Source organism: Sceloporus occidentalis, unplaced genomic scaffold, assembly GCF_023333645.1.
Source record: "Sceloporus occidentalis isolate IW3139 unplaced genomic scaffold, rSceOcc1.0.p SCAF_95, whole genome shotgun sequence".
Lineage (NCBI taxonomy): Eukaryota > Metazoa > Chordata > Lepidosauria > Squamata > Phrynosomatidae > Sceloporus > Sceloporus occidentalis.
Window position 1 is genome coordinate 1704187 of NW_028317075.1, and position 24849 is coordinate 1729035.

At 38.0% G+C, this 24849-nt stretch overlaps 1 protein-coding gene across 1 annotated transcript in view; it reads right to left on the reverse strand.

The window, feature by feature from the left end:
- Positions 1 to 3157: 3157 nt before the first annotated feature.
- Positions 3158 to 24849, reverse strand: part of LOC149284315 (inactive tyrosine-protein kinase PRAG1-like) — an 89729-nt gene continuing 68037 nt past the window's right edge. Inside the window, exons 3-7 of the mRNA XM_089496895.1 lie at positions 12967 to 13370; positions 10714 to 12188; positions 7837 to 8015; positions 5366 to 6099; positions 3158 to 4183 (exon numbers count right to left, since the gene is read on the reverse strand). Of these exons, the coding sequence (XP_089353021.1) occupies positions 3158 to 4183; positions 5366 to 6099; positions 7837 to 8015; positions 10714 to 12188; positions 12967 to 13370 (3818 nt within the window). The remainder of the gene's footprint in view (positions 4184 to 5365; positions 6100 to 7836; positions 8016 to 10713; positions 12189 to 12966; positions 13371 to 24849) is intronic.

Here is a 24849-nt window from a genome sequence, read left to right on the forward strand (position 1 = left end):
TGCAGCAGGAAGAGGGGAGGAGCAATCAGAGAAAAACTTTATTCAGCTCCCATTAGGAGCAGACAGCGACCGCAAAGCAAAAAGTAATACTAAGGTACATGCCGAACCGGAGGCTGCCTGATGGCCCCGATTGTTGCGGCCGCGGTCCTGACAGCCTGCGGCTCGCCGATTGCCGCTAGAATGTATAAGGCAGCCCCAGGAATGCCTCCAGTCCAGCCCTGACCCTCCGCGACCCACTGAAGACAGGGTCGCGACCCATGAGTTGAGAACCACTGCTCTAGATGACCAAAAAGTATGTTGACATCCCTCCTAATGATTGTGTTTAGGTGTTTCAGCCACACCCATTGCTAAAAGGTGTAAAAAAATCAAGCACATAGGCAACCACTGGCAGTAGAATGGGTTGTACTCTAAGAGCTCAGTGACTTTAAATGTGGTAGTCACCATTGCAATAAGTCAGTTTGTGAAGTTTGTGCCCTGCTAAACCCAATTCACAGTGAGTGATGCTTCCAAGTGTTGAAGTGTGTAGTGCATAAAAATCACCTGTCCTCTGTAGCTCCACTAGAGTAACAAACTGCCTCTAGAAGCAAAATCAGCAAAAGCACTGTGCATCGGGGGCTCCATGAAATGAGTTTCCATCTGCACACAAATGGAAGATTACTACGCACAATGCTAAGTGTCGGCTGGAGTTGTATGAAGCACACTGCTACCGGACTCTGGAGCAGTGAAAACATATGTTGGGCTGTCATGAGGTATCCATAATTTTGTGATCTCAGTTACATCATGTTTCTTGTGGGGATTGGGATTCAAAATTATTTTCTCTTCATTCAATTCTGTACTATGGATTATATATGAAATGAACGTGGAAGCTATGTTAATTTCCCTACAATCAGCACTCAAAATAGCTACTGCTCCCTTGAGCTTGGGTAATTAGAGTGCCAGGCCAAGTTCATTTTATTGAGCACACCCTCTTTCACATTTGTCACTGGTATGTAATAAGCATGTGGTGGAAATTATAAGAGTGAGTATCCAACTAGACAATTACAAATAACCTATCAAAGTTAGAGGTCACTAATTAAAAACATTCTTATTGTGTGTATTCTGCATATATGTAAGGTTGTAGTTGCCTTCTTTTCTATTGTTACTGTGTGAATTTACCATAGTTTCATAAATAAATCTAGATTAGTTTTAAACAATTTCCAGTGAACAAATATGTCTAGATCCTTTTGAATTTGTAATTTTTTTTTTTACAAGCACTAATCATCACACAGGGAAAAAAATAGGCATTCCATAGTCTTTAAATATAGAATTCAGCAGGTTAATTACAAACATTGTTGTTTTTTTTTAAAGCATTCAATGCCATAAAACAGTTGTTAAAGCAGCAAAAAGGTATTACCATTTACAAGGGAAATCTTTGTTAATGGCATAGCGTACAGAAATCAAGCATTGTAAATCTGCTGACTCCGGTCGTCTCATGAACAGCAGAACATTTTGCGAACAAACAGTTTGAATTTTATAAGGCATTCATTTCCAAAGGAGACAATTCAAGCCCATTTACTACCAGGAGCTATTTGTTCTAAACTGCTGTTTGGCCCTAGTGGAATAATCTGTTCCAGAGCTGGTCCCATTTATTTCTGCTATTTTTTTTTGCTTACATGAAAAAACCTCAATGAAAACTGTATCAATTATTGTTTTTTTTTTACAGATTTTATTTAGAATTCAAAATTCAATGTAAAGTACAAAACAGGAAAAGCTAAATTAAAATGTAGATCAGGGTGAAAAATATAGTATATTAAACTCCTGCAAAGATCCCCCGTATATGTCAGATTAGCGAAAGCAAATTATGTTCCATTAACACAATATATATAACTTGTCACTGGTTCCTGGAAAAAAACCAGATCTGCTCTTTTTTGTGGTTCCTGGAATGTACATAAAGCCCTGGCTTCAATGAGTGCCAGATTTGGGTGATCAATGCAAAGGTGTAATAAGCTAATGAAATTGGAGGATAAAGGGGTGCTAAAGGGCTTTAGGGTGAAAGAAATAAAAAACTCTTAAAGGCACAGGGCTCATTTTCTGCTTTAACTGAGTCGGGTACATATAGGCAATCTCTGTACTCTGTACAGGTAGTTCAATGCATGCCTAACTGTACTTTGTCAGGGGCAGGAACTAAAAGTGCTAGCCAGCTCCTCCTTAACCATTCTAGAAACCATACAGGTGACCTGGGAGGAGGTGTAATACTCAGCTGGACTGAAAAGTATAACTAACTTGTAAACAGTATTATTTATAATTTTAAATCTTCATCGTCTTAAGGACAACAAATCATTGCACTGCAATGTTTCTTAGGTCCAGAAGATAGAACAGAGAATAACACATTTTTATATTATATATATATATATATATATATATATATATATATATACACACACATTCCTATGTACAGCTATTATACATGAGTTCATGCTGTATTACGTGTGAAAACAATTATTAGTGTGCTTTGGTCATTCTCCATTATAGTTCTCTATGTCATGTAGGGCAAAGAATAGGGTCTATAGATTTTTTTTCTTCTTTAAAGTCTGTATATTTACATATAACACAAGGTGGCTTTTTTGAACGACTAACACCGAGTGCCAGAGAGGTGAGCAGTACAAAGTGCTGCAATTGCAAGCTCCTTTTGGTACTCAAAGTACTATGAAATGCATGGCTAAACATTTTTGTGAGTCAACCTTTGGCTAAATCTAGACTACATTAGCCCAATTTAAGACCAAGCCCTTTATAACAAATAAACAAATGATATGTGTAAGGCACAACTAATGCTTTTTCTTTTTCAGATTTCGTTGGTCCAAGTAGATATAAAGCTGATAAATATTAGATAAATCATGCAAAGTAATATGAATTAAAGCATTAAATAGAAATTGTAAACGGAGTTGCCTGGGCATAAGACAGTTTTACACCTGCTCTGACCAAGAAAATTCAGACAAAAATGAAAAGGAATAAACAGCATACATAAGGCCATCAAAGATCTATTGCAAGGAACTTGGCAACCCTTTTTCTTTCACAAAGCCTTGAATGGATCGCTCCACAATCCAATACTGGTCATATGCAAAAGGGCTACACTTTCTGATCTCACTATTTACTTTCTTCTATGTCCTTGCTATAATGTTCATATCAACTTTATGAGTTTCAGTGTTTTGTACAGGTAGCACGGATCTGCTGATGCTAAGTACTGACAGCAGAGCCAGTCCTCTAGTGAAATGTTCTGCTCAGTCTCTAGAGCCTTCTCAGCAAACTTCATCATTAGAAGGGACCTCTTCATGTCGATCCAGTTTTGTAAGGCACAATGAAGAGCCTCCTCATGACTGAAGGGTTGGTCTGTTAAGTCTTTTCGCGGACCCCACAACAAGCATTGCAGAATACGCTTGGCTTCAGATATACGGATGCGCTTAATGGGATCAGCCTCCAACAGTAAGTGGGACAGGTGCTGCAGTCCCCGAGAGTAAACAGATAGGTTTGGAAGAGAAGGCAAATCCTTTTGACTGTACTCCTGCTCTTGAAGGCTGGTGCTGTCCTCAAACGGATTGGATAGATGGAGAAGTTCATAAATGAGAATGCCGGTCTGAAACTCATCAAACTTCTTATACTGGGAAGCAGCCATTATTTCAGGAGCTAGCCTGGTCTTATCTCTTTTGGGCTTAAAGTCATCTGATCCAGGTCTCTGTTTGGCTTTGGAAAAGTTGCTTACAATCAACCTTGGAACATATTTTCTGTCTTTGAGCTTGTCGGGGGAGGACTGACAGTGGACGAGCAACAGGTTTTCCAAACAGAGGTCTCTATGGATGATACCGTGTTCTTTTAAATGTTCCAATCCATTGCAGAGTTGTAGTAGAAGAAGGCAAACATGACGTTCATAAACCTCGGGCTGGGATTTATGTGTGAAGACAGACCCCCTAACAAAGTCTGCAGTGGTTCGGTATGGAACTTCTCGTGTGATAACCACCACGCACTCCTGTTCACTAGAAGAAACTGTCTGAGCGCTCTCATCGGTTGGACAACTCTTGGATGTTTCCGATGGGTGAAGCATGCTTGAAGGCACAGTGGCTACAAAATGGCCACAGTCCTGTTGAATGTTGAAGTGGACTGGGAGAGAGAGACTGCAGTACGAGGTTTTTGTGTCTTCTGTTCTACACATCTGCAAAAACAAAATATAGGAACATATGAGATGTGCATTTTTTTGTTATAAGTTTGCATAAGCAAATTTTAGTGGCACAAGTTGTTAAAGATTTGTTCACTCACTATAGCTGTTGGATTTAGTTTTCAGTAGAGAATTACATATGAAACCCAAGCACTCAGGCACACACACAGAAATACAAAACTGTGTTCATCTCCGTGAGATACCAGACTTAAACAAAAACAAAACACACAAACCCATTTTCATATTTTGTGGATAACTCTGGATAACCCATTATCAAGTGGTTGATTCTGCTACTGTTATTCTAATTTACTTCTTGTTCTTATGGAAAGGTAAACAATAATTTGCAAGTGAACTTTTGTTAGCAAGTAATTGCATTAACTGTCGAAAGAGCTAATGAAATGTGTCCCTGGAACGCAGCCACTCTTTACAATACACATGATCACTAGTAAATGCATGTGTGCTTACATGAGTAAATACACCATGATCTCCCAGGCCCAGACCTACAATGTCTCTATTTGCTAATGGAAGATATAACACCTACTGAAAAATGGTGCATACAAAAAATTAACCCCTTAATGACAAAGCCAGTACATGTATGGGCTCAAAATGCATTGTTTTCAATGGGTTTAGGGACCGCCCATTGTCCTTAAGGGGTTAATAAATGGAAATAATCCTAAACAAATATATACAATTTGTATAAAATTGTAAGTGATGTGTCCCTTAGCAGAAAAAAATATCGTGGCACCATGAAAACTAAATTCTACATATAACCAGAGTTAAAAGGAGACTTAAGTGCTGAAAACTTTTGTGTCTACATCTCTTTCTACACTAGACCAAAACAGGTATCGCAAACACTTATCTTGGGCCTATTATGGATTTATCTGGTTGTCTTCTAAAATCAAAATAAAATGTACTGTTTTTTTGTAGAAAAAAAAAACCAAAACAATATAACTGTGACCACTAGAGATGAAAACAACAGCAAAAAAAACTCTTTAAGGAGGTATGCATCACAGCCACAAAAGATGAAAAGATCTCAACTAAAACACCAAAAGCAGTTAGGGCAAACTAGGAAATACTTATTGACAATAGATGTGTTATTGTTCAGCCACCTCGTTCTCATTTTCAAACTGAAAAAATAAACTTTTGTCAAGGACAGGATAGAAGTAAAAGAATGCTTACCTTTACCGCATAGTTATTAAGAGGATCTTTGGCACATGTTGCACAGTAATAAATGGCATCTCCTGCATTGCAACATGGTTTGTTACTGGTCAGCTTAAACAGTGACCAGTTGTTCTCATTAAAGCGAAGTTCCTTTCTTTGATCCCGCATGAAGTAGTCCTCACATTTGTTCATTAAGCGCCGCGTGGACTGTGCATAAAGCCCGCTAAGCTTGGCATACATCCCTTCCTTGCTATCTATGTTGCTAAGAAGGTGGTGGAGCTGCAGGCTTGATCCAGAAGATGTGTGGCTGGAAACACTCAGCTGGGAGGTAGAGAGAGTCTGATTTACCCTGATTTGGTTCCTATTCCTGACCTCATTTCGGTGACTGCTCCCCCTGCAACATTTCTCTAAGGATTCAGAAGAAGAAAACATTATGTGTTTGTCTGCTGGACTCAAGGGACAGCCTGCTAGTGGTGTCTCATCTCCACACATGTTTCCTTCAGAGTGACTAGGGTTAAGCCTGGGAATATTTTGACCAACACCGTTTCTTATTGGGAAAGATCGACCCCAAGCCGAGTTGTCAGGTGCAGAACAAGCTCTATTTATGGATTTCTTTATGGGCAATGGTGGAGGTTGCAGAGAGCCACTCTGAGCTTCCTCGCCAGGATCCACAGATAAGGTTACTTGTGCAAAATGCGTCTTCTCACCCACAGAAGACAGAGTAGGTGAATGTATGGCTTCAAGAGATTGACCTAGGGGGGAAAAAGAAATATGGAATATTAATATTAACACACAACACAGAATTTCTTCTATTGTTTAAATCAGTATGGCGCGTATATCTAACCAGGTTTTTAAATCATACACCTAAACAGCCACTTTCTTGACAAACGACCATTGTGCATGTGTTAAGTATAATGTGTTTTTATGATTGTTGCAGAAAACAGGAAGGTTAAAATAGTGTCTCAAATGATCCTGTTGTAATGAAGCATTATAGTCAGTATAACGTACGTTTATTTTCAATTTAGAAATGACTGAAATTTAATGTTGGTGTGAATTATGGGGTCCTGCTTCGGATATAGTAACTATTTCATTGCTAATATAACAATGACAATTGGTAACAAGGAACCACTTTTCTGTCTGTTGTCATTGAGGAAGGAGACTGGAAAAGCTGTATTTAAGGAATCGACTTCTGTCTCCAGTCTTTGTTGACACTGTACAAAAATGTTTGTCAGTTGGTTCCATCTGTCTATACAGCATACAAGTGATTAACAGCTAGGGAAAAAACTGATAACTCTACCGTACCAAAGAGCAAATACAAACCAGTCTAGGCTGCAATAATCTATTCATTTACATGCTCACTGGCACTTTATATATCTATAGCCATGTCAACTACAAATCTCAATAATCAATTTAAATTAAAGTGTCTTGGCGAGGTAAAGAGAATGCTTGAAAGACAAATTAGAAATTAATGATAATGTATCAGAGCTCAATTTCTATGTTTATCGACAATTTTATAGGGGAGCAAGCTAACCTTATATCCAACAGCTGGCCACACAAAGCTTTCTATTGCAGGTGCAATTCTTATGGATAGGGGTAGATACAAATGACAATGGCCCACCGTGTGCCAAATTGCCAGTCTAGCCCTGCTCACGTCTGAATTCCATCAACCCCTCCAAACTATTTATAGTATAACCTTGACCGTTCTTGTTAACATTACAATGATGTGAAAAAAAAAATAAACCACACAATTGCTCTGTAATAAAAAGAGCCAGAGTAAACCTTAACTGCTTGATAACCCCTGGACCCACTGAAGCAACCTTTTGCCAACAGAGCAGTTATGAAGTGTTTGCGTATCTGGGAAGGGAGTGTAAAAAAGCATTCCTAGGTTTGTGATTATAAATAGAGACTAGGAGTGGTAGCGTGTTTCACAGAGTGATCTTGCTGCTCTACTTTATACCCAGCACCTAATTTGCTAAGGGTGCAGATGTTGCAACAGCTTCGGCCAAGACTTAGCAGATGTGCATTTCCTAAAAGGACACTTGACTGGATTGAAATGACCTTAAAGAGAAGTGCTACTGCTCCTTGACATCTCCACCTAATGTATCGGTTTGTCTTAGTCTGTCAATTCTGGTCCTGTTACACCCCTTGAGTATATGTATTCTAAGAAGCACTGCGTAAATAATAATAATAAATAATAAATCAATGGTGTCTACTCTGCTCATTGCACAGAAATGAATGGTTTACAAAACTATGATCAGACAGTAGCAAAACGATCAATACAGAAATTATTGCATTAGAAGTAGGGGGAATTATTTCTTTTATTATTAAGTTATTTAGTAAAAGTTAATGCTGATGTATAGTAAAATTAAATTTTTCTAACAGAATATGCGACAATTTGCTTCCTTGATTTTTAATTAAAAAGGGTATGACTGTCCATTTAAAGGAGAAGACATGATGTGTGTGCTCTAAAACCATACTTGTAAGATTACCTCCTTCGCTGCATGTTCTGGAATCTAGGCTGTCCATAGACCCGGTACTGAAGCTGACATTGATGTTCACGTTAGAATTGCTGACATTCGTTGCCTTGAATGACTCTTCAAGGCTCTCTACTGAGCCAAGGTTGAAATTTTCCAACTCAGAGCTATTCTTGTTTGGGTTCAGAGGACTCCTTAGAAAGAACAAAAAGGATAAAAAATTAGTTTTACTAAACACACACATATATATATATATATATATATATATACATACATATATACATACACACACACACCATAAATGTACAACATATAAAAAAGCAAACATTTTTTTGTAGCAACTTTATATGGGAGTTTCACATTATGTTATGTTTCACATTACGTTATGTTAATATTTGATAGTGAATTCACTCCATCAGCTATGAAAATACGATTGCTACTCAGGCCTTCATCTGTTGTATGAATTTTAAGTAGCGGACAGCTCACTGGTGTAATCTCTAGTAATATATCACCTGTTATCATACTATCTTCTCTTCACCTGCATGTTAGAATTTGGCGAGAACCCTTCTAGCTTGGTGCCCTTGAAAGCCCTGATACTATCAAACAAAGGACTCGGGCAAAACCCAAACCAGATGCTAAAAACACAGACGTCTGGTTTTATGTCCTGCTGTCAATTCAGGCAGTAGTAAAATAGGTTCTTCTTCCAGCATCAAAAATGCTTTCATGCAGAAAGAGACACGCAACGTGTTAGAAAAGCGGTACGAATCAAGTGAATGTAAAAGGATACATAGCTAGACATAGACATGTGGGCTATAATGAAAATTAAAGTACCTAGAACACGTCCCCTGAAAAAACAGTAATTCAATCAGTACTCTGCTACTGAAGCTTATTGTTAGAGGCGTGCTACTTTAAGAGGAAAATTAACAAAAAGAAGAAGCCTTTCATGTGTTGTGCAAATCCGGCACCAACTTACGGTGTACTTGGCTAACAACACTCATACTTCTGGGTGATTATAGTTGGAGCAGGTACAAAATATAAAAGATAAAAGCTAGAATCTCTCCGAAATATGTGGAAAAACAGCCTAGTCCTGGCATAATTAGCAAGAAAGTTACTGAAAGAAGACATTGTGGTGGTGGTGAATGTTTGTTCTCCTTGGAGCGTTAACAATCATTAACCTCTCCTCTCTCTGACGTATTTACATTTTTTGCAAAGAAATGAAGGCCAAGAAAGGGAAAAAAAGCTGGTGAATTTGCCTGCTCTCGTTTGTGTTAATGCTCTTTTTCTTGTGTACTCATTAATCTGTGCAGCTTGAGTTTTGGACTGTACAGACAATGTCTTTTATGAGCTAGAGCTCTGTCACCGAATTAAAGTCAATGCTGGAGGGCCCAGGACTACAGAATGGAATGTGGCTAGGCCATATGCCATGATTTTTGCGATTGGAAGTTGTGGGAAAGGGTAGCAGAGAGATAGAGTCCGCACGGAAGGCAGCAGGTCATTGTGTAAATCAATTGTTGGATGGCGGGACACAACAAATTCTTAGCATAGCTCAACCCCCCCTAGTAACACAGAGCTGTTCACTGAGAAATATAAAACAAAGCCATTTAAGGCTTTGAAGTCACCTTGTTTAAAAAGTACAGGCCGGACCCTTGAACTTAAATAGTTCTTGTGTTTGACAACCCTTGTACACTCAAAGTTTGGGAAATGACAGCTGAAGTGCATAACAATTATTCTGTTGCCACGGCAGCCAACCGTAGCTAAACTTCGAGATCTTCTACAGTCTCAACAAAGCCCTAATATAACTGAATATTTATAATTATGACACGTTAAATTGTTGTCATACACTACAAATTATTAATTGTACGCACAACTACTGATTTATGTTTAAAATTAACCTTTGTAAGCCAAGTACTGGCTAGAATAGCTTTCAGACCATCATAGGTATTCCATTAAATATTCCCCAGGAAAACAAAACATTTTGATTTGAATATATACTATTGCAATAAGAGTAAGAAGAACCTAAATGATTTTATTATGTGTGTACATATCTTGACAAATATGTCCATCTGTCAGAGATAGGAGAAGGGAAGAGACAGACAACCTTTTGTGTATCCCGAGTCAATTATCCCATTCATCTTGACACAGGTCAGTGACAGGAGCTATCAAGCTATACACTTGTAGTATGGTGTGTTGTTTGGGAATGTCATCTTGCTGCACAATGCCTTCAAGGAATGCTGTGATGATTGCTTGGAAGAGGGTGATGATAATTGCTATCAGACTAAAGTCACACAGATCATTAAGATGAAATGACCTTTGCATTTGTAATAGAATTACCCGAAGAGGGTTAAGAAGCCCATTGTGGAAAGTTAATATAGCACTCTGGAGCTTCTGAAGGGTCTTCTCAGATGACCACACTAAGACCATGTCAATTCAATTCCACATGTCAAAACAGTATCTATTTTGAATGAATTACTTAAGTTCCAGTGGTGTTACGAAGAGTGTGGAATGTGTGGTACATACATAATTAGTTTTGGCCCTGGATTACACGTTTATTAAATCGCCTGTGAAATACTAAAAAAGTGGTAATACTAAGATACCTACGCAAAACCCCCCAAAATAAACAAACAAAAAACCATCCAGTATGATTTGGTATATATGTATTTCACTTGTATAAAAGGTTTATAATATAACCTGTAAGGGTGATTAAAGAAATGACTAGCATGCCAGTTACAGATCAAATGAATGTATAAGTATACATATAAAACATGCTTAGACAAGCCTTGATCAGCTTGTGCTGTTTTGTTTTCAAATGTAAGTTTAAATAAATAATGTATTATAAGCATTCATTACTTCTCATAGTCCATTAGCACAAGATTTAATTTAATTGGCACTTACCTCAATTGCTTCTTTGGTGGGGGAGGTGGTGGTTGAATGCCTTCCTCGGTATCATTATCAACTTTGGAAAGCTCAACTGGGCATGATGAAGATTTACTAATTCCTTTTCTAGACTCCTTCTCCTCCGCTCTGATTCTTTCTTCGTGAGTGAAAACAACAGTGCTGGACTTAACAAGTGGTCCATTGCCTACAACAGTTGCCCTTGAGTGCTGGGAGTTAGACATTTCTTCCTCTTCCTCCTCATCAATCCTGTTCTGCTTACTCCTCATGGCCTGATAGAACCTTCTTCGGTCACCAGGTGGCAAACATCTGTCATGGGCCTCCAATGATTCTTTCTTATGGGAAACAGATGGCAGGATCCCAGCAGTACGAGTTGGTGAGGAAATTATTTTAGTGGTACACTCACTGGGTTTGGTAATCTTGGGTGTTGCAAACAGACTGGAATTACCTTGGATTTTGGATGATACATGAGTTTTGTAAGTTTTGTTTACCTCAGATTTAATATCTAGTTTTCCTTGGCTTCCTTCTCCCCAAAGGAAAGTTGGGGACAGAGTCGCAGTTTCTATGCTTGAAGACGGACTGGTACATGTCCACTGAACCCCAACTGCTGAGTCTGGACTGCTTAGGTAAATTGTTCTGTTATCTTCTTCTGTGTGGGCAGCCATGACAGTTATTTTAGCTGAAACTTGTGTCATAGACTCTTGGTACATTCTGTCACTGTTCACCAGCTGAAGTGTTTCCTCCACGGCATTTTGTTGTCTCACAATGTTTTTCTCAGTGTGCCCTTCAGTCCTTGTAATTACTCTGCCTGAAACACCTTTTCTCTTAGTGCTTTCTGCATAAATAGGCTCACTTTGGTTTCCTTCAGCTTGGCATTGCAGTTGTGACTTTGTGTGTGTTAATTGTTGAGAGTGCTTTGTCAGATTAGGTCTGTATTCTTTAGATGAATGAAACTCTGAAGTGTGGGAACCCACATTTGTAGGCGATGAAACTGGGATATCTTTAACACTAATATATGACAAAGCGTCTGACAAGGTATCTGACTCAGAGTGAACAGATACTTTAATTTTACTGAAATGTAGGTTCTTGCTGGATTCAGATTCTGACTTGGGAGAGCATGGATACCCTGTATTATCTCTCGAAACTAAAGTTCCATGATGAGATGCTCTGTCTGTATTAGGTCGGCTTCCTGAGCTATTCACAGAATTAGAGTCCTCATAAGCCAAGGGTAACTTTTCTTTAATAAAAGTTGCCTTGTCTGCTTGTCCACCAAAGTGACTCACATACGTCAAATTATTCACAGCATTTATTCCTACGTTATCAGGGCTCTGGGGCCCATTTAACATACATTTGGCTGTATTTTCACCAGAATTGAAATTATGACCAAAGGGCTTGTTGAAATTCTCAAAGATAACCTTGGAAATATCACCAGATTTCAGAACAGAATTGCTTGATGAGGATAATTTCCAACTAACCTAAAAGTGCAAGAGGTGAAACAAAAAGTTAACATGTGTGGTATACGGTAGATCTATTGGCACATGCAGTTAATTGAATATATCACTCATGTATAAGCCATTATGTTAGAAACGTGAGGCTATCTGACCTATGTGTATGTAGAACTAAAATGAAAATCAGTCAACTCATGAGTGAGTGTGCTACATGTATGATACATGGGGTTTATTAATAAAATATGATTATGGTGCAAAGTTTGGAAACCAAATAAATGCTCCTTCTATAGTTATTATTTAAATTATTCAAGATCATTCCCATTGATCTTCTAAAAATAAGGGAAAAGAAATAATATCTATTTTCTATCAATACAAGTTTACAATTAAAATGTAGAATTCTTCAAAAGTAACCCACACTATATTGTGATTCCATCTTTTTCTCTTATTGTAATGCTTTATTTCTCTTCCAGAGAAGTACAGTTAAGAAAGTGAACAAAAATGCATTATATAAAACACACAAAAATCTAAAACATTAAATACTAAAACAGTTCCTCTCTTATTTCTTAGGCATACATTAGTTTCATAAATGTTGATTCTTTATATGGGGATTTGTTTACAAAGACTGAACCTTTGAATATGTTGTCTTACGACAGACACCGGTTTAGACGTCATAAGCTTGAGACCCAAGAGTATTAGCTCAACACCTTAAGACAAAGGTCCGGTGACCTAAACATGAAAAGTAGCCAACTTCTATACTGATAGACAATTTAAATAAGGAGCTAATTGTGTACCAAAAATCACCTACCTGAGTGAGGGTCTCTGTGCTGTTCATTTCTGTCCACACCTCAGCAGCATCTGAGGTAATCATGGTTGGTTTTACCGCTATGGTGGGCTTTGAATACAGGGCAGCAATTACAACGTCATCATCATGCTGGGTGTTCTCAGACTTGATTCTAATCCCACTAAGGTTATGCACAGCCACGTCGCCTGCTTTCCCATCAGCAGGGGCCTGAGGTTTTTGATGGTCACTTCGAGGGTGAAAGCAATTTTTACAGGATCCAGGTTTCCAGATATGTTCCACAAACTCACTGCAGACAGACATTTTCAGACCCAGACCGTTCAGTGTGATGGTTTTCTGCATACTAGGAGTGGAACTCCTACTCTCATCTTGCGCACAATGTTTTGCAGAAAGAGTAGAAACACTCTGACCTAAAGCAAAAAGGAAGAAGTCTCCGTTATTAGAGAGTTATAACTTAACAAAATAAGATTACAACCAATTGTCGATATGTGCAGTATAAGTATATGAGGGACACAGATACTTTATCACACAATGTTAGAGATGGAAGGCCTGCCCTGTCAACTTTATGTTAGCATTTCCCTACTATGACCTTTGACTGCCCTCAAGATAATTTTTGGAATATTACGTAAAATAATTTCCTGCGTGCAAATCTATTCTGTTATACCCATTTAAGGAATCACAGTGTAAGCCAGTTAAATGGGAAAATAGGCGATGATGAATGACAAGAGATGTGGTTGTAAAATCGAATTATTTTTTCAGAGCGACTCTAGCGCCAGCCAGCACTTGAAGTTGTTTTAAAAGACCAGCACATTAGAATCATAATTCCTGTGTGGATCAATAGTAATTATCTCCATAATGGAAACCCATTTCCATATAACCATTACCCTGTATGTGCATCAGTCATCAGAGATTAGTTGATTTTTGGCAAGTTCTATCAGCGTGGAACCTCCTTACGATCACATCCTCATTCACACAAAACACGGACTATAATACTAATTTCAGAACACTGAAAACCTTTCTTCCTCTTTAGTACACCTAACCCCCAAGACCAGACTTCCAAACAATTGCCTTCTCATGCATTTCCTTTCTCAGCTTAATGACAATTAGAACTGACACCTTGAACATTTACCATATCACAGTGTTATTTCCCATTTCACAGTTTCAACAAACTGATTGATTTTGTAATTACACGCTTCAAAACGAGGAAGCCACGGCCAATTGGTGTTCATTATTATCACTCATACGATAATGATAGCTGTGCACCATGTAACAACTCATTAGTTGGCACTCTATTCAAAATATAAATGGACCAAGCCTTACCACACGTGTCTGAGTACTAATGCAAGTTGTAGTCTGATTCTTGATCCCTATTCCTCATTTCTCTTGGAATTAAAACTACACGTGTTTCCAAATAAATCTGCCATGGCCTTTGTATTATATATGTAATGTTGCCTACTTATGTTCCTTACATGACTGCACACAGTTTGTAACGATTGCATTAAGGAAGGTGACAGGGAATACACTTAAGCCACCCTCACTGCCTTCACTTAAAAAGCAGTGCTCTTGGCAAGCGTCTATTTAGCTTTACGACCATTTCAGTGATCAGCTATGAACTATAGGTATTGTGACCTTATAGCCTGTTTAGGAAAGTATGATTATATGGATACTTAGCAGCCCTACCGTAAAATGTGAGGTATGGCTGCCCTAAGGAGAGGCTTTTGTCAAAAGAATGTACGCACAATGCGTTCTTGTTCAGTTTACAACGCACCCTTCCTTCTCTGACAAACACAGCTGACTATTACAGCAATGATATCGGGGACTGAACAATGCTCCACGAGGCATCTAACTAGTTAACAGTGTACCATGGTACATAACATGTTAACAATGCTTTCCACCTCATAAAAGTAGAAAGGGTATTATCCTTTCTACAATGTTATTTGTACTCATGACATTCAGAAACAGATGTTTCTCTCAACACATAATTAGCAACTATAAAACTGTTCACAAATGTAACATTTCCTGTAGCTAGAAAACACATTTTTGCTTAAAGAATTCCACGATTAGTTTTAAATAGTTGCTTCCGTAAAGATAAATATCATACAGGTGTGTCTGGGGTTCATGTGGTTAACTGAAGCAGGTAAAATTGACTTCATCTGCCAAATCCTAATCTAATCAGTCCCAGGAATGCAACCTCACACCCTCAAACCAAAGAACAGTACAATATCCTGCTCTGTGCTATCTAATTTCTTCATAAAATATCCTGCCATTCAGCCAGCTCATTGTTTCATTCAATAGCTTGTTGTAAAAAGTATTGATGAGAATTGCGTATGCTCCATAGAACATTGCTTGCTTGAACGATGGTAAATACCTATACAAAACATGCAATGTGTTACCCAAATTCATTAAGTAAGCAAAGACTGAATTAATTCTAGATGGCTCATACAAAAAACTTTCAAAAGCTCTCTAAAAGCCCACCTTTTTCAAGAGGCATACAAACTTCCTCTCTAACACTCTCAGCCAGAATCCTAATGAAGCCATCTGAATGACCAACAACCTCTACAGATCATCCAGACTCGACCAACTCTTACCCATCCAAGCAGTCTTCTCCTACTGCTTCACTTCCCCCTCAACCACCGACTTGATTGTAACCTTACAAGAGCAGGGCCCTCTTCTCCTTTTGTACCAGTCTGTCATGGTTTGTCTTGTAACAGCGCTACGGAATCAGCTGGCACTGTGTAAACGTAACATATATGATTTGCGCTGCACTTGGGTAAAGCTATATGCGAAAGGGTCATTCTCTACTACGACCGTTTGGCGTTCCAGATCCCTAGGGTAAGCAGCTAATCCATTCAAAGCAAACTCCCTACCTGTCATGACTGTGCAGGAAGAAGGCAACATGACTCACCCAATATATCAGTCAGAAGCCGTTTCCATATTCACCACAAAGCTAATCAAATCCTCACTTGGAATGTAATAATATATGTTCTTTTCCTCAATTTGACCTTACCTGCTATGCAAACATCTCAAGTAATGTGTACTGTATTACACAATAAGTAAAAGGACTGATTTGTTAAAAAACTGTATGTTTGGTGTACACTTCCAAACAGTGCTACAGAAGAATGCATGTTATCGAAATGGAATTCGCCTGGATCACCTGCCTTTAAACGTTTTGTAAGACAAAGGTGCCATAACTGAAATGGCAACACACTTTTGTCATCCACCCTATGGCTGAGGAAGTTGGGATATTTAGCCCACAGACCCCTTCGGTGCCAAAAATAGAATTTTTTCCTCATAAAAATAATCAATGAAAGTGAAAATATTACACATACAATATGTTGCAGAGCCTATAAAATAGAAGAAACATTTTGGCAAGTCTAAGAACCTTTATGATGACTAACTTCTCTGATTCCACAATGTCCCATGTCAAACTTGCAAATTACTTCTTGTATAAAGACAAAGTTATTTTGAGATACCAACTTGCTGTAAAAATTACCAAACGGGAATTCCTTTGGAGCCCTATCTGATTGCTTTGCATTCCTGTCATTTACACGCGACACCCCTGTCTTTGTTTTACATTGCCGGGGAAATTCCTTTTTCTAAAGGGAAACCTTCCATGTAAGCTATTGAAAAACCAAACATCCCCAAATGCAGTAAACCTAATACAAATCACCCAGACCACAATCAATATATTTCTGGAAAAAATTAGCGATGGACATAAAAAAAAAAATGAATAAATAAATAAATAAATAATTAAAAAAAAAAAAAAAAAAAAAAAAAAAAAAAAAAAAAAAAAAAAAAAAAAAAATCGCTGTTACTAGTTTAGTAGGTATGAAATGTGTTAACTTCTACTCTGTGGAATGGACATAACTAGAAGTGAGTCACACATTCTGCAGCTGATGAGTGTAACACAGAAGGGAGAGCTCAAAGTACAAAGGTAATAGATAGCGAAACTCAACCAACATTTGCTTTCCACTTTTTCTTATTAGTCTAATATAAAACATGCGTACACCTGTGCTGATAGGCAGTGCTATATACAAGTGCCACTTGCGGTCACTCTCCCAGGGTCATAGAGAACATCTGCATGGGCATGTCCTCCATAAGGTCACACTTTGTTTGTTTATTAAACTCTGAAAATAACATACAATAACCAACAATGACTTCCACAAGCTGTCTCGTGGACACTGGTGTCTGGGTAGAGACACTTTGCCTACCCCTGGGAGTAACAAGTGCTCTCTTAAAAAACTTTTTCTGGACAGTAAGCCCAATTACATAAAAAGGTAGATGCTGAATTGAGCATTTGCTGCCAAAATACCCAGTGATGATGTCACACAAGACACAATGTTGTGTGTGTTTGTATGTATTACAAGACATGCTGCCTGTGATCGAACAGCAATCAATTTGCCATATACTTGTCATGTTTGAGTCACGATATCCAAGGCTGTAATCAGGCAGACTATGCGTGTTCTGTACATATGACACACATGAATAATCCATGGCCACAGCATATGTTGGTGGTACACAAATGAGCAAAAAGATTAGCTATAACACTTAAATAATCAATTGGAACATCTCTTATGAAGCCCAGGCAGTATCTTAATACAAAGTAAATACTAGATAAAGCACAATATGAGCCCACATTAAACTGCTGCAGAGGCACAAGTACTTTGGCCACAATGAAGATAAGCCCTCACTTATCTTTGTATGTAAGGTATGCACAGTGGCTAATTGGCCAGGGTCAATGGGGGGGGTGTTTGATAGTTAACCCTTTTTCTGCCAGGGTCATGGTATTCTCTCCCCTAACTAGTCTTTTAATAGGTTGAATAATATTTTTTTAGCCACACACTTCTACTCAATGCATCCTCAGGTCCTTTTAACAAATAGTGCCTCAGTGTCTTCATTAACAAAAGGAAAAGCAAAGTCTGTTTTGGGTTGAAATGAAACCCCAACCTCTCAATGCTCCATTCCCTTGGGATAAGCAATTGAGAGAGAGAGAGAGAGAGAGAGAAAAAAATACATGGAATGTGACCATTTCACTGCCTAAAAGAAGTCAGGGGAAGGGGTGGAGTGGGGAAAGTGAGTTAGATTTTGCCTGGGCAAGTTTTTAGTGCTTTTCTCAAAGGTGGGTTATGGGGCTATATAACAATAAAAAAATAAATAAATGCATTATAACATCTTACATTGCAAGCTTCTGTACATAGCATGCACTAGTGATCCACAATGACTGCCGACTGCTGATATGTGCTATAACAAGAATAATAATAGTAATAGGTTCGTTACCTGTTCAGAAGTGGGTGCTGTGATCCTCGGTGTAGATCGGGGTAAATAATCCAAGAATGCGATCGATACTAGGAATGCACAAGCACCCTCGATGCCCCTTAGAGCACAGATCCAAGTTAACTCTGGAATGGGAGCTGACAGTAAAACCCTGGGCTACTATAATACAGACCGTGCACAGAATGAGAGGAGGGGCTGAGAACTTCCCTTATCCAATGCTCAGGATCAGCATTAGTCAAATATCTCCACCCACAGGACACGCTTTTGTCTGCTGAAACTGGTTTGTTTTAGGGCAATTACATTCATTATATTAAAAAAAAAAAAAAAAAGACATTTAGACATAAAAGCAGAAGTTTCCCGATTACTGATGGGAGATGATGCCCCAAACCTGCTCCCAAAACTGAAGAGAGCAAGCCAATAGGAAAGGGATTGCTGCCCTGATTTTTGGTTTACTCAGAAGAGCTTGCAATCTAGCATGGGCACTTAAAACAGGAAGTAACATCAATGTCTGAAGGTTGCAATAAAGCTAGAGCTTCTGCAATAAGACAGGCATTATTCACATTAGGTTTAGCAAAGCTTCCAGTATCTGACATCTAAGTACTATGCCTGATTTCTGTACTACTGTGTGTATGGATGTATATATATATAGATATACATATACAGACACACACACATAGAGAAAGCAAGCAAACATTGTATTACTCAGTTTTTAATGATATATAATAAGCATAGATTGTGGAATGCATTAATACAAATATTGTAGTACTTAGAATAAAAGGTAATTCAATTCGGTTTTCTTTGATTCAGTTTATTTTTTGGGTAGAAAACCTATAGGTGTATTTGTATTGGTTATATAGACCCCGGTCTCTCTTTGTGGTGGCAAAATACCGAGGATGCTTCAATTAATTAAAATATTTAAGGCTTCATAGATTGCATTTTTTATAGATGTATAATGTGCCTTCAGAAGAGACCTAAGTAGTCTCAGAAGCTTGCGATCTAATGTAAACAGCACAACGCTTATAACTGACTGAGCGTAGATTTTGTCAGTGGCCACTAATTCTGATTTAAGGTGGCAAGCTAAGTATAACAGTACATATGTTAATATGTTTGATTTAAAAACAATACACTGAATTGACAGGGTATTATGCGAATGCGGTTTAAAAGTGCTGTAGTCTTCTTACCTTGTCCCCACTCCCAAGAAGGACACATGTGGTTTAGGTGTACTCATCTAACTGGTTGCTACTCAATTACACTCAATTACACACTTATTCCTGAGAAAAGTAGCAACTTCCAAACTAGCTGTGGAGCCACCATTCATTTTGGAAAGGCTCGTGGTGGCGTAAATCATACCAAGTTTGTCTGGTGGGCCTCTCATTAGGAAGAAATCAAACGAATAAGGAAATCTCAAACACCAGGTTCATACCCCTATCTCCTTTGTCTTGAAATGCAGATACAACTGTATTGGAGTGAGACAAGGAGATAAGACTTAGCTTTTGCTCAGATTTAGCAACAGTAGACATATTCCCTGAATTAAAAAATCTAATACTACCTTACTTTACAGCCATAATATACATTTTTGATCATTGTTTGGCTTTAATTCATCAAATTCTCTAGTTCTAGAAATACTTGTTATAAGCCTAAGCTTTGCCACTGATAAATCATGCATGGCCTCTCTGCATGCATTAATAATGGTCTTTTTGGGAAAAAGAGGAATTTTGTTCACATTTAGGAGTATGTGTTCTTTTTGTACTTTTTTGTACTAGCATTGGATTGCCATCTACAGAACTCTCAACTCTCAAGATGTGTTGGTCTGGCAAACATATCTTTAATTCAATGCGCGTGCAATATATTTATGCCATATTATTGTATTACTGTACAGGAGGACAGTCTGTATGACCAAATGGGATTATTCCTAGGCAGATGAAGTTTAGGAATATGACAGTGGTCCTATCTAAACAAAACATGAGACAAGACAGATACAGTAGTTCTTATCATAGGATGAGAGACCATATATGAATGGCTGTCCTAAATATCCAAGATGTTTATGTTCATACATGGGAACTCTTGAGTCTCAGGGTTTAACAACAATCTCATGGTCTCAGAGCTAATTGGATAGAGTCATATAGTCTGGAGATAACTCCTTCATATTATGCTCCCAGAGCACGCCAGTTGGTGCTTTTCTCACCGGTTCATCACTGGTTCACCACAGTGGAGATCCCTGTTTAATTCAGAATGTCTTTACGTACGTGGTTGCAAGTCACTACAAAACAATCCTTGAAATGGACATTAGCACTACAGCAAACACAACTCATCTTGTAATTAGGGATTAACAAAAATAACCCAAATCATCTCATTATCAGAAGGTTGCATAATTTAATCCTTAGGTGTGTTTATTCATGTACAGAATGCATGGTATTATTCATAGTGACAGGCCAGTGTAGTTTGTATGATACACTAACATTGTTTAGGGTGTTTGTTCTACCGTTAAATTATGTTATAAATACTATAGATAGGATACGTTATCATCAGAAGAATCTTAAGGTGGGCGTCCAGTGGATGAAGGGTGCCTTAAATATTAGAATGCTTGCTGTTGTACAATTCAAGAGTTTCCAATAGTTTGGTAAAGTGATGGAACTATTCAGTTGATGATTCCTTTACTACAGAATTAGATTTGGAGTGGTTCGATTATGAAGAATTAGTCGTTGATGAATTAAACCAGGAGAACCAAATCCTTTTTTTACTTATATATGTAGGAACTCTGCCTGGCTTAACTGTTAACCAGCAGGTGGGCCAAACTGGACGCCTCTCATCAAGGCACCAGGGAGTAATTGTCCTTTTTTCTCCCAGTCATTAATCCACCCACTGTGTGTCATTCAATTTACCCACAGAAATAATGTGCAGTGGACACAAGAACTTAGTACGTGTAATAACCTGTGAAATTTATTTTCTGAAGAGGAAATAGTGTCAGCATTTCCTCAGGGAATAACAGTCATTTTTGCATATTTACTAACCCTTCCTTTTACTGTTTGTTCTTTTTCCGTTTCCTAACTGTTCAAGGCCACATTCTCCTCATATCACTTGACATTAGTTTAAATGTTACTGTAAGACTCTGGCTTTGGAAAGTGGAAACGTCTTCATTATTTTTGACTCGGTTACGAAAGGCATTCACAGAAACTCAGATTCAGACATGTGCCTACAGAGACATTAGGACATGAGGTGCATGTTGGTAAATATTAAGTACTATTAATAAAATAAATTTAAGAAGTTTCTGAACCATTAAAAAAAATACAATTCACTTATTTTTTCTTGAGCTTTTTTTTGTGGAAGGTATGCGTCAAATCTTCAATCCTATCCTCAAGAACACTGCACCATAGCCGTTCACATGGTGCCAGAAACATTCCATCATTATATGGACAGACATATGTGTAAACACTTTAAAGTTATGTATAAAATTGGATTCTTGAGACAAGTGCTCTTATCCCATAACAACCAATGGAATGTTCCTGCTGATTGGACCATTCCATTTTTTTGGACCAAGACCACTTTTCAAACTTTGCATCAGAGCCACGTTCTTCACATCCTCATTTCTACTTACCACTCTGACAGCAAAAAAAACAGGAACAAGTAAACAAAGATAGACTTTTACAATAATATGCATACAAGGTAATTAATTATACTACATATTTAACTGTTATAGCTGCTTCATTTGGGCAATTCTACAACCACAGAAATATTGACTTATTCATTGAGAATTGTTAAAGATATTGCGGCCTAATTAATGGGGTAATTTGGGTTACCTTCCATTGTGTTAACAAAACATTTGCACACAATAGAAATAACAAAGTGTCTGGTGATTACATTGCTTTCCTTAAGACCTAATTTTATAGCTTTCTTTCTGCCTAATCAGGTAAAACTGTCGTATTGTTCTTAACGAAAAGATTAATGCTTAAGTAAACCTCCTCCTCTCATGCCTCCTGTAGATATCCAAGCACTCCAGGTAGTGCTCCTAATGAGCAAGCAGTGCCATAAAAGACTGTTTTCCAAAGGAACTAGTTTAGTTTTTTTCCCTGTAAACCTCTGTTTTATAACGGTGTCTCGTAGGCTGGGGAGGTCCAAACATGGTGCTTAAGTTGAACATTGTAGGTTGTCCCCTGATATCCCCTTATTCTAGGACATATAGTATGTCCTAAACTGCTTAATCTTTTCAGAGGGTAAAGATGATGGGAAATGAAGTCATATCTTACCTCAGTACCATCAAAAATGTGCAGAAAATGTATATTTCATTAGATGCACAGATCTCCAACCTGTCCCCATTCACTAGGTCATCAGGAACAGGAGAAGAGGGCTGCAACCCTTGGGACCTGTACTGCTCTATCATTTCACCATTGTCTACGATTGTATTCTTTAACAACCTTGTAACGCAGCATGAAGTCATGTAATAAGACATGACAGACTGTATTTGTGACAAAAATGGTGATCAAGGCTACCTTGAATTAGTTAACTACTATTGCTCCAACCTAATAGGTAGGTCAAGTTAAAGGAGGTGTAATGTTCAGGTGTAATGATAGCATCACCAATTGAATTTTACATAATATAGAGTAAGAATTGAAGAAGATGTGCGCATGTAATTTCATTTTCATACATTATATACATATCACTGAATACATTCTGTATTGTACCATCTGCTACTATTATCTTTGGTAATAAAACAAACTTTTCATAGGTGTCTGACCCTTATGTATCCACAGGGTCCAGGAGTGCCCTGGACTCTGTTAGGAACATTTTTGCTGACACCTGAGCAATATCTTTAAAAAGGTCCATGCCTTGTATTCACTGAACAGGACATACATTGTGAAGGTTAGGTATCCTACAAGAGCTTTCTGTTTGGTTTAAGATGACATTTAAACACAAGAGTCTCTGAAGTTGCAAAGTGGTGTCACAAAAGTCTGTCGTGAGGGTGCCAGAAATGGTGAATAATGGGTGGGTTTTTCTATGGTGTAAGTTGTTTTCAATAATTTCCAAGCTCTAGAAATGTTCACTGATTTAAGCATGTCCTTAGGAGGGACAGTCCCTGCCTGCGTCCCAATTCCCTTTGTTCCTCCTTGTTCTCCTGATTTCATGTCTTGCATGAACTATGATTAGTAGTTTATGTCGCATACAAAGTCTATGTAAAGCTGTGTCCACCCAGCCAGTCCCATCACCTTGAAAAGTTCCCCACTTTAGTCATTTAAAAAGTTAGGATGTGTTTAAAATAAAATCTTTCTGGAGGACTCGTGTACTGTGAAGTCCTGATAAATGATAATGTTTAAATATGTGAATCACAAAGTTTAAAAAGGTGGTTACAGAAAGCACAAAGCAGATGCAATCGGCAGTACATTCCATTCTGCACCTGCTGCCTGTTTCACAGGATTTGCAGAAATAAACAGTCAACGGTTATTCCAACGGCTGTATGGGTCTCAAGGCCGTCTGTCTCTCAACGAAAAACGCAACTTCCACACAATTGATTTCCACCCTTCCAGGTTGTGGAGTTAAAACATTTATATGAAAAAAAAATAAGTTACTTGAAAATATTTAAAGGTGGCGCACATGAATTCCTAAGCGAGACATCACTATGGTATGTAAAGAAAAGGAATCCCCCTGCAAGGGGAAGATGTAAAAGGCATTTTTGCTGCCACAAAGTAGGGGCTCACTGTAATTAGCAGTAAATTAGCACTGTAATTAAAACAGGACTTTGGATTGTAAAGAAGGCTTAGCACCAAAGCAGGTTTTTTTTTTTTTATATATAGCAATGTAAAGGATAAAGTAGAAAAATGTAGAATTCCCAGGTAAAACAAAAAAAGAAAATATAAATGAATAAATATATATTTATCTATCTATCTATATTTTTTATACATATATATATTCTTTTTTTCTCGCTGGCTTTTTATCTTTTCTACACATACAGACTGGCATGTGAAGTATGTCATTCCTATTGAGGATCAAGGAGACAGGAATTTTTATTCACCAGGGTAGGCCCAATGTCTGCCACTGTGAACATTCCACAGCCAGAGCTACAATCTGTTCAGTAGACGAGATCACAAGATCTTCTTATCAACGCATAGACCCTTCTTCCAGAAAGAGAAATGAAATTATCACATCTTCTTGGAATATGCAAAACTGAATGAAAAGCATTTAAAATAAACAGAACTAGCATTTTATTATTATTATCCTTTATTTATATAGCGCCAACAGTTTACGCAGCGCTTAATACAATACATAAATTCAAGGGATATGACAAGACAAGAATTGACAGACTAAGACAAACCGATACATTTGGTGGAGAGAGCCCTGCTCGCAAGCTTACAATCTAGCATTTACATAGTCTTTATATGGCTAGTATTAGATTAAGCAGCGACACAGACCCCCTGCTGTTCCTTCCTCCCCTCCCCATCTAAAGTTTATTTAGCTGGGGGATCCATATTCTGAATTGCAAAAATCCCCTATTTACCAAACACCTGGGGTGTGCTCTTACAAATGCGGACAATTATTTGAAACATTTTTTGCCTTCTCCTCCCTTTCAACTCAGTGTGATTAAACGCATACAGAGAGCAGAAGAAAAAACATCACAGCAAATTC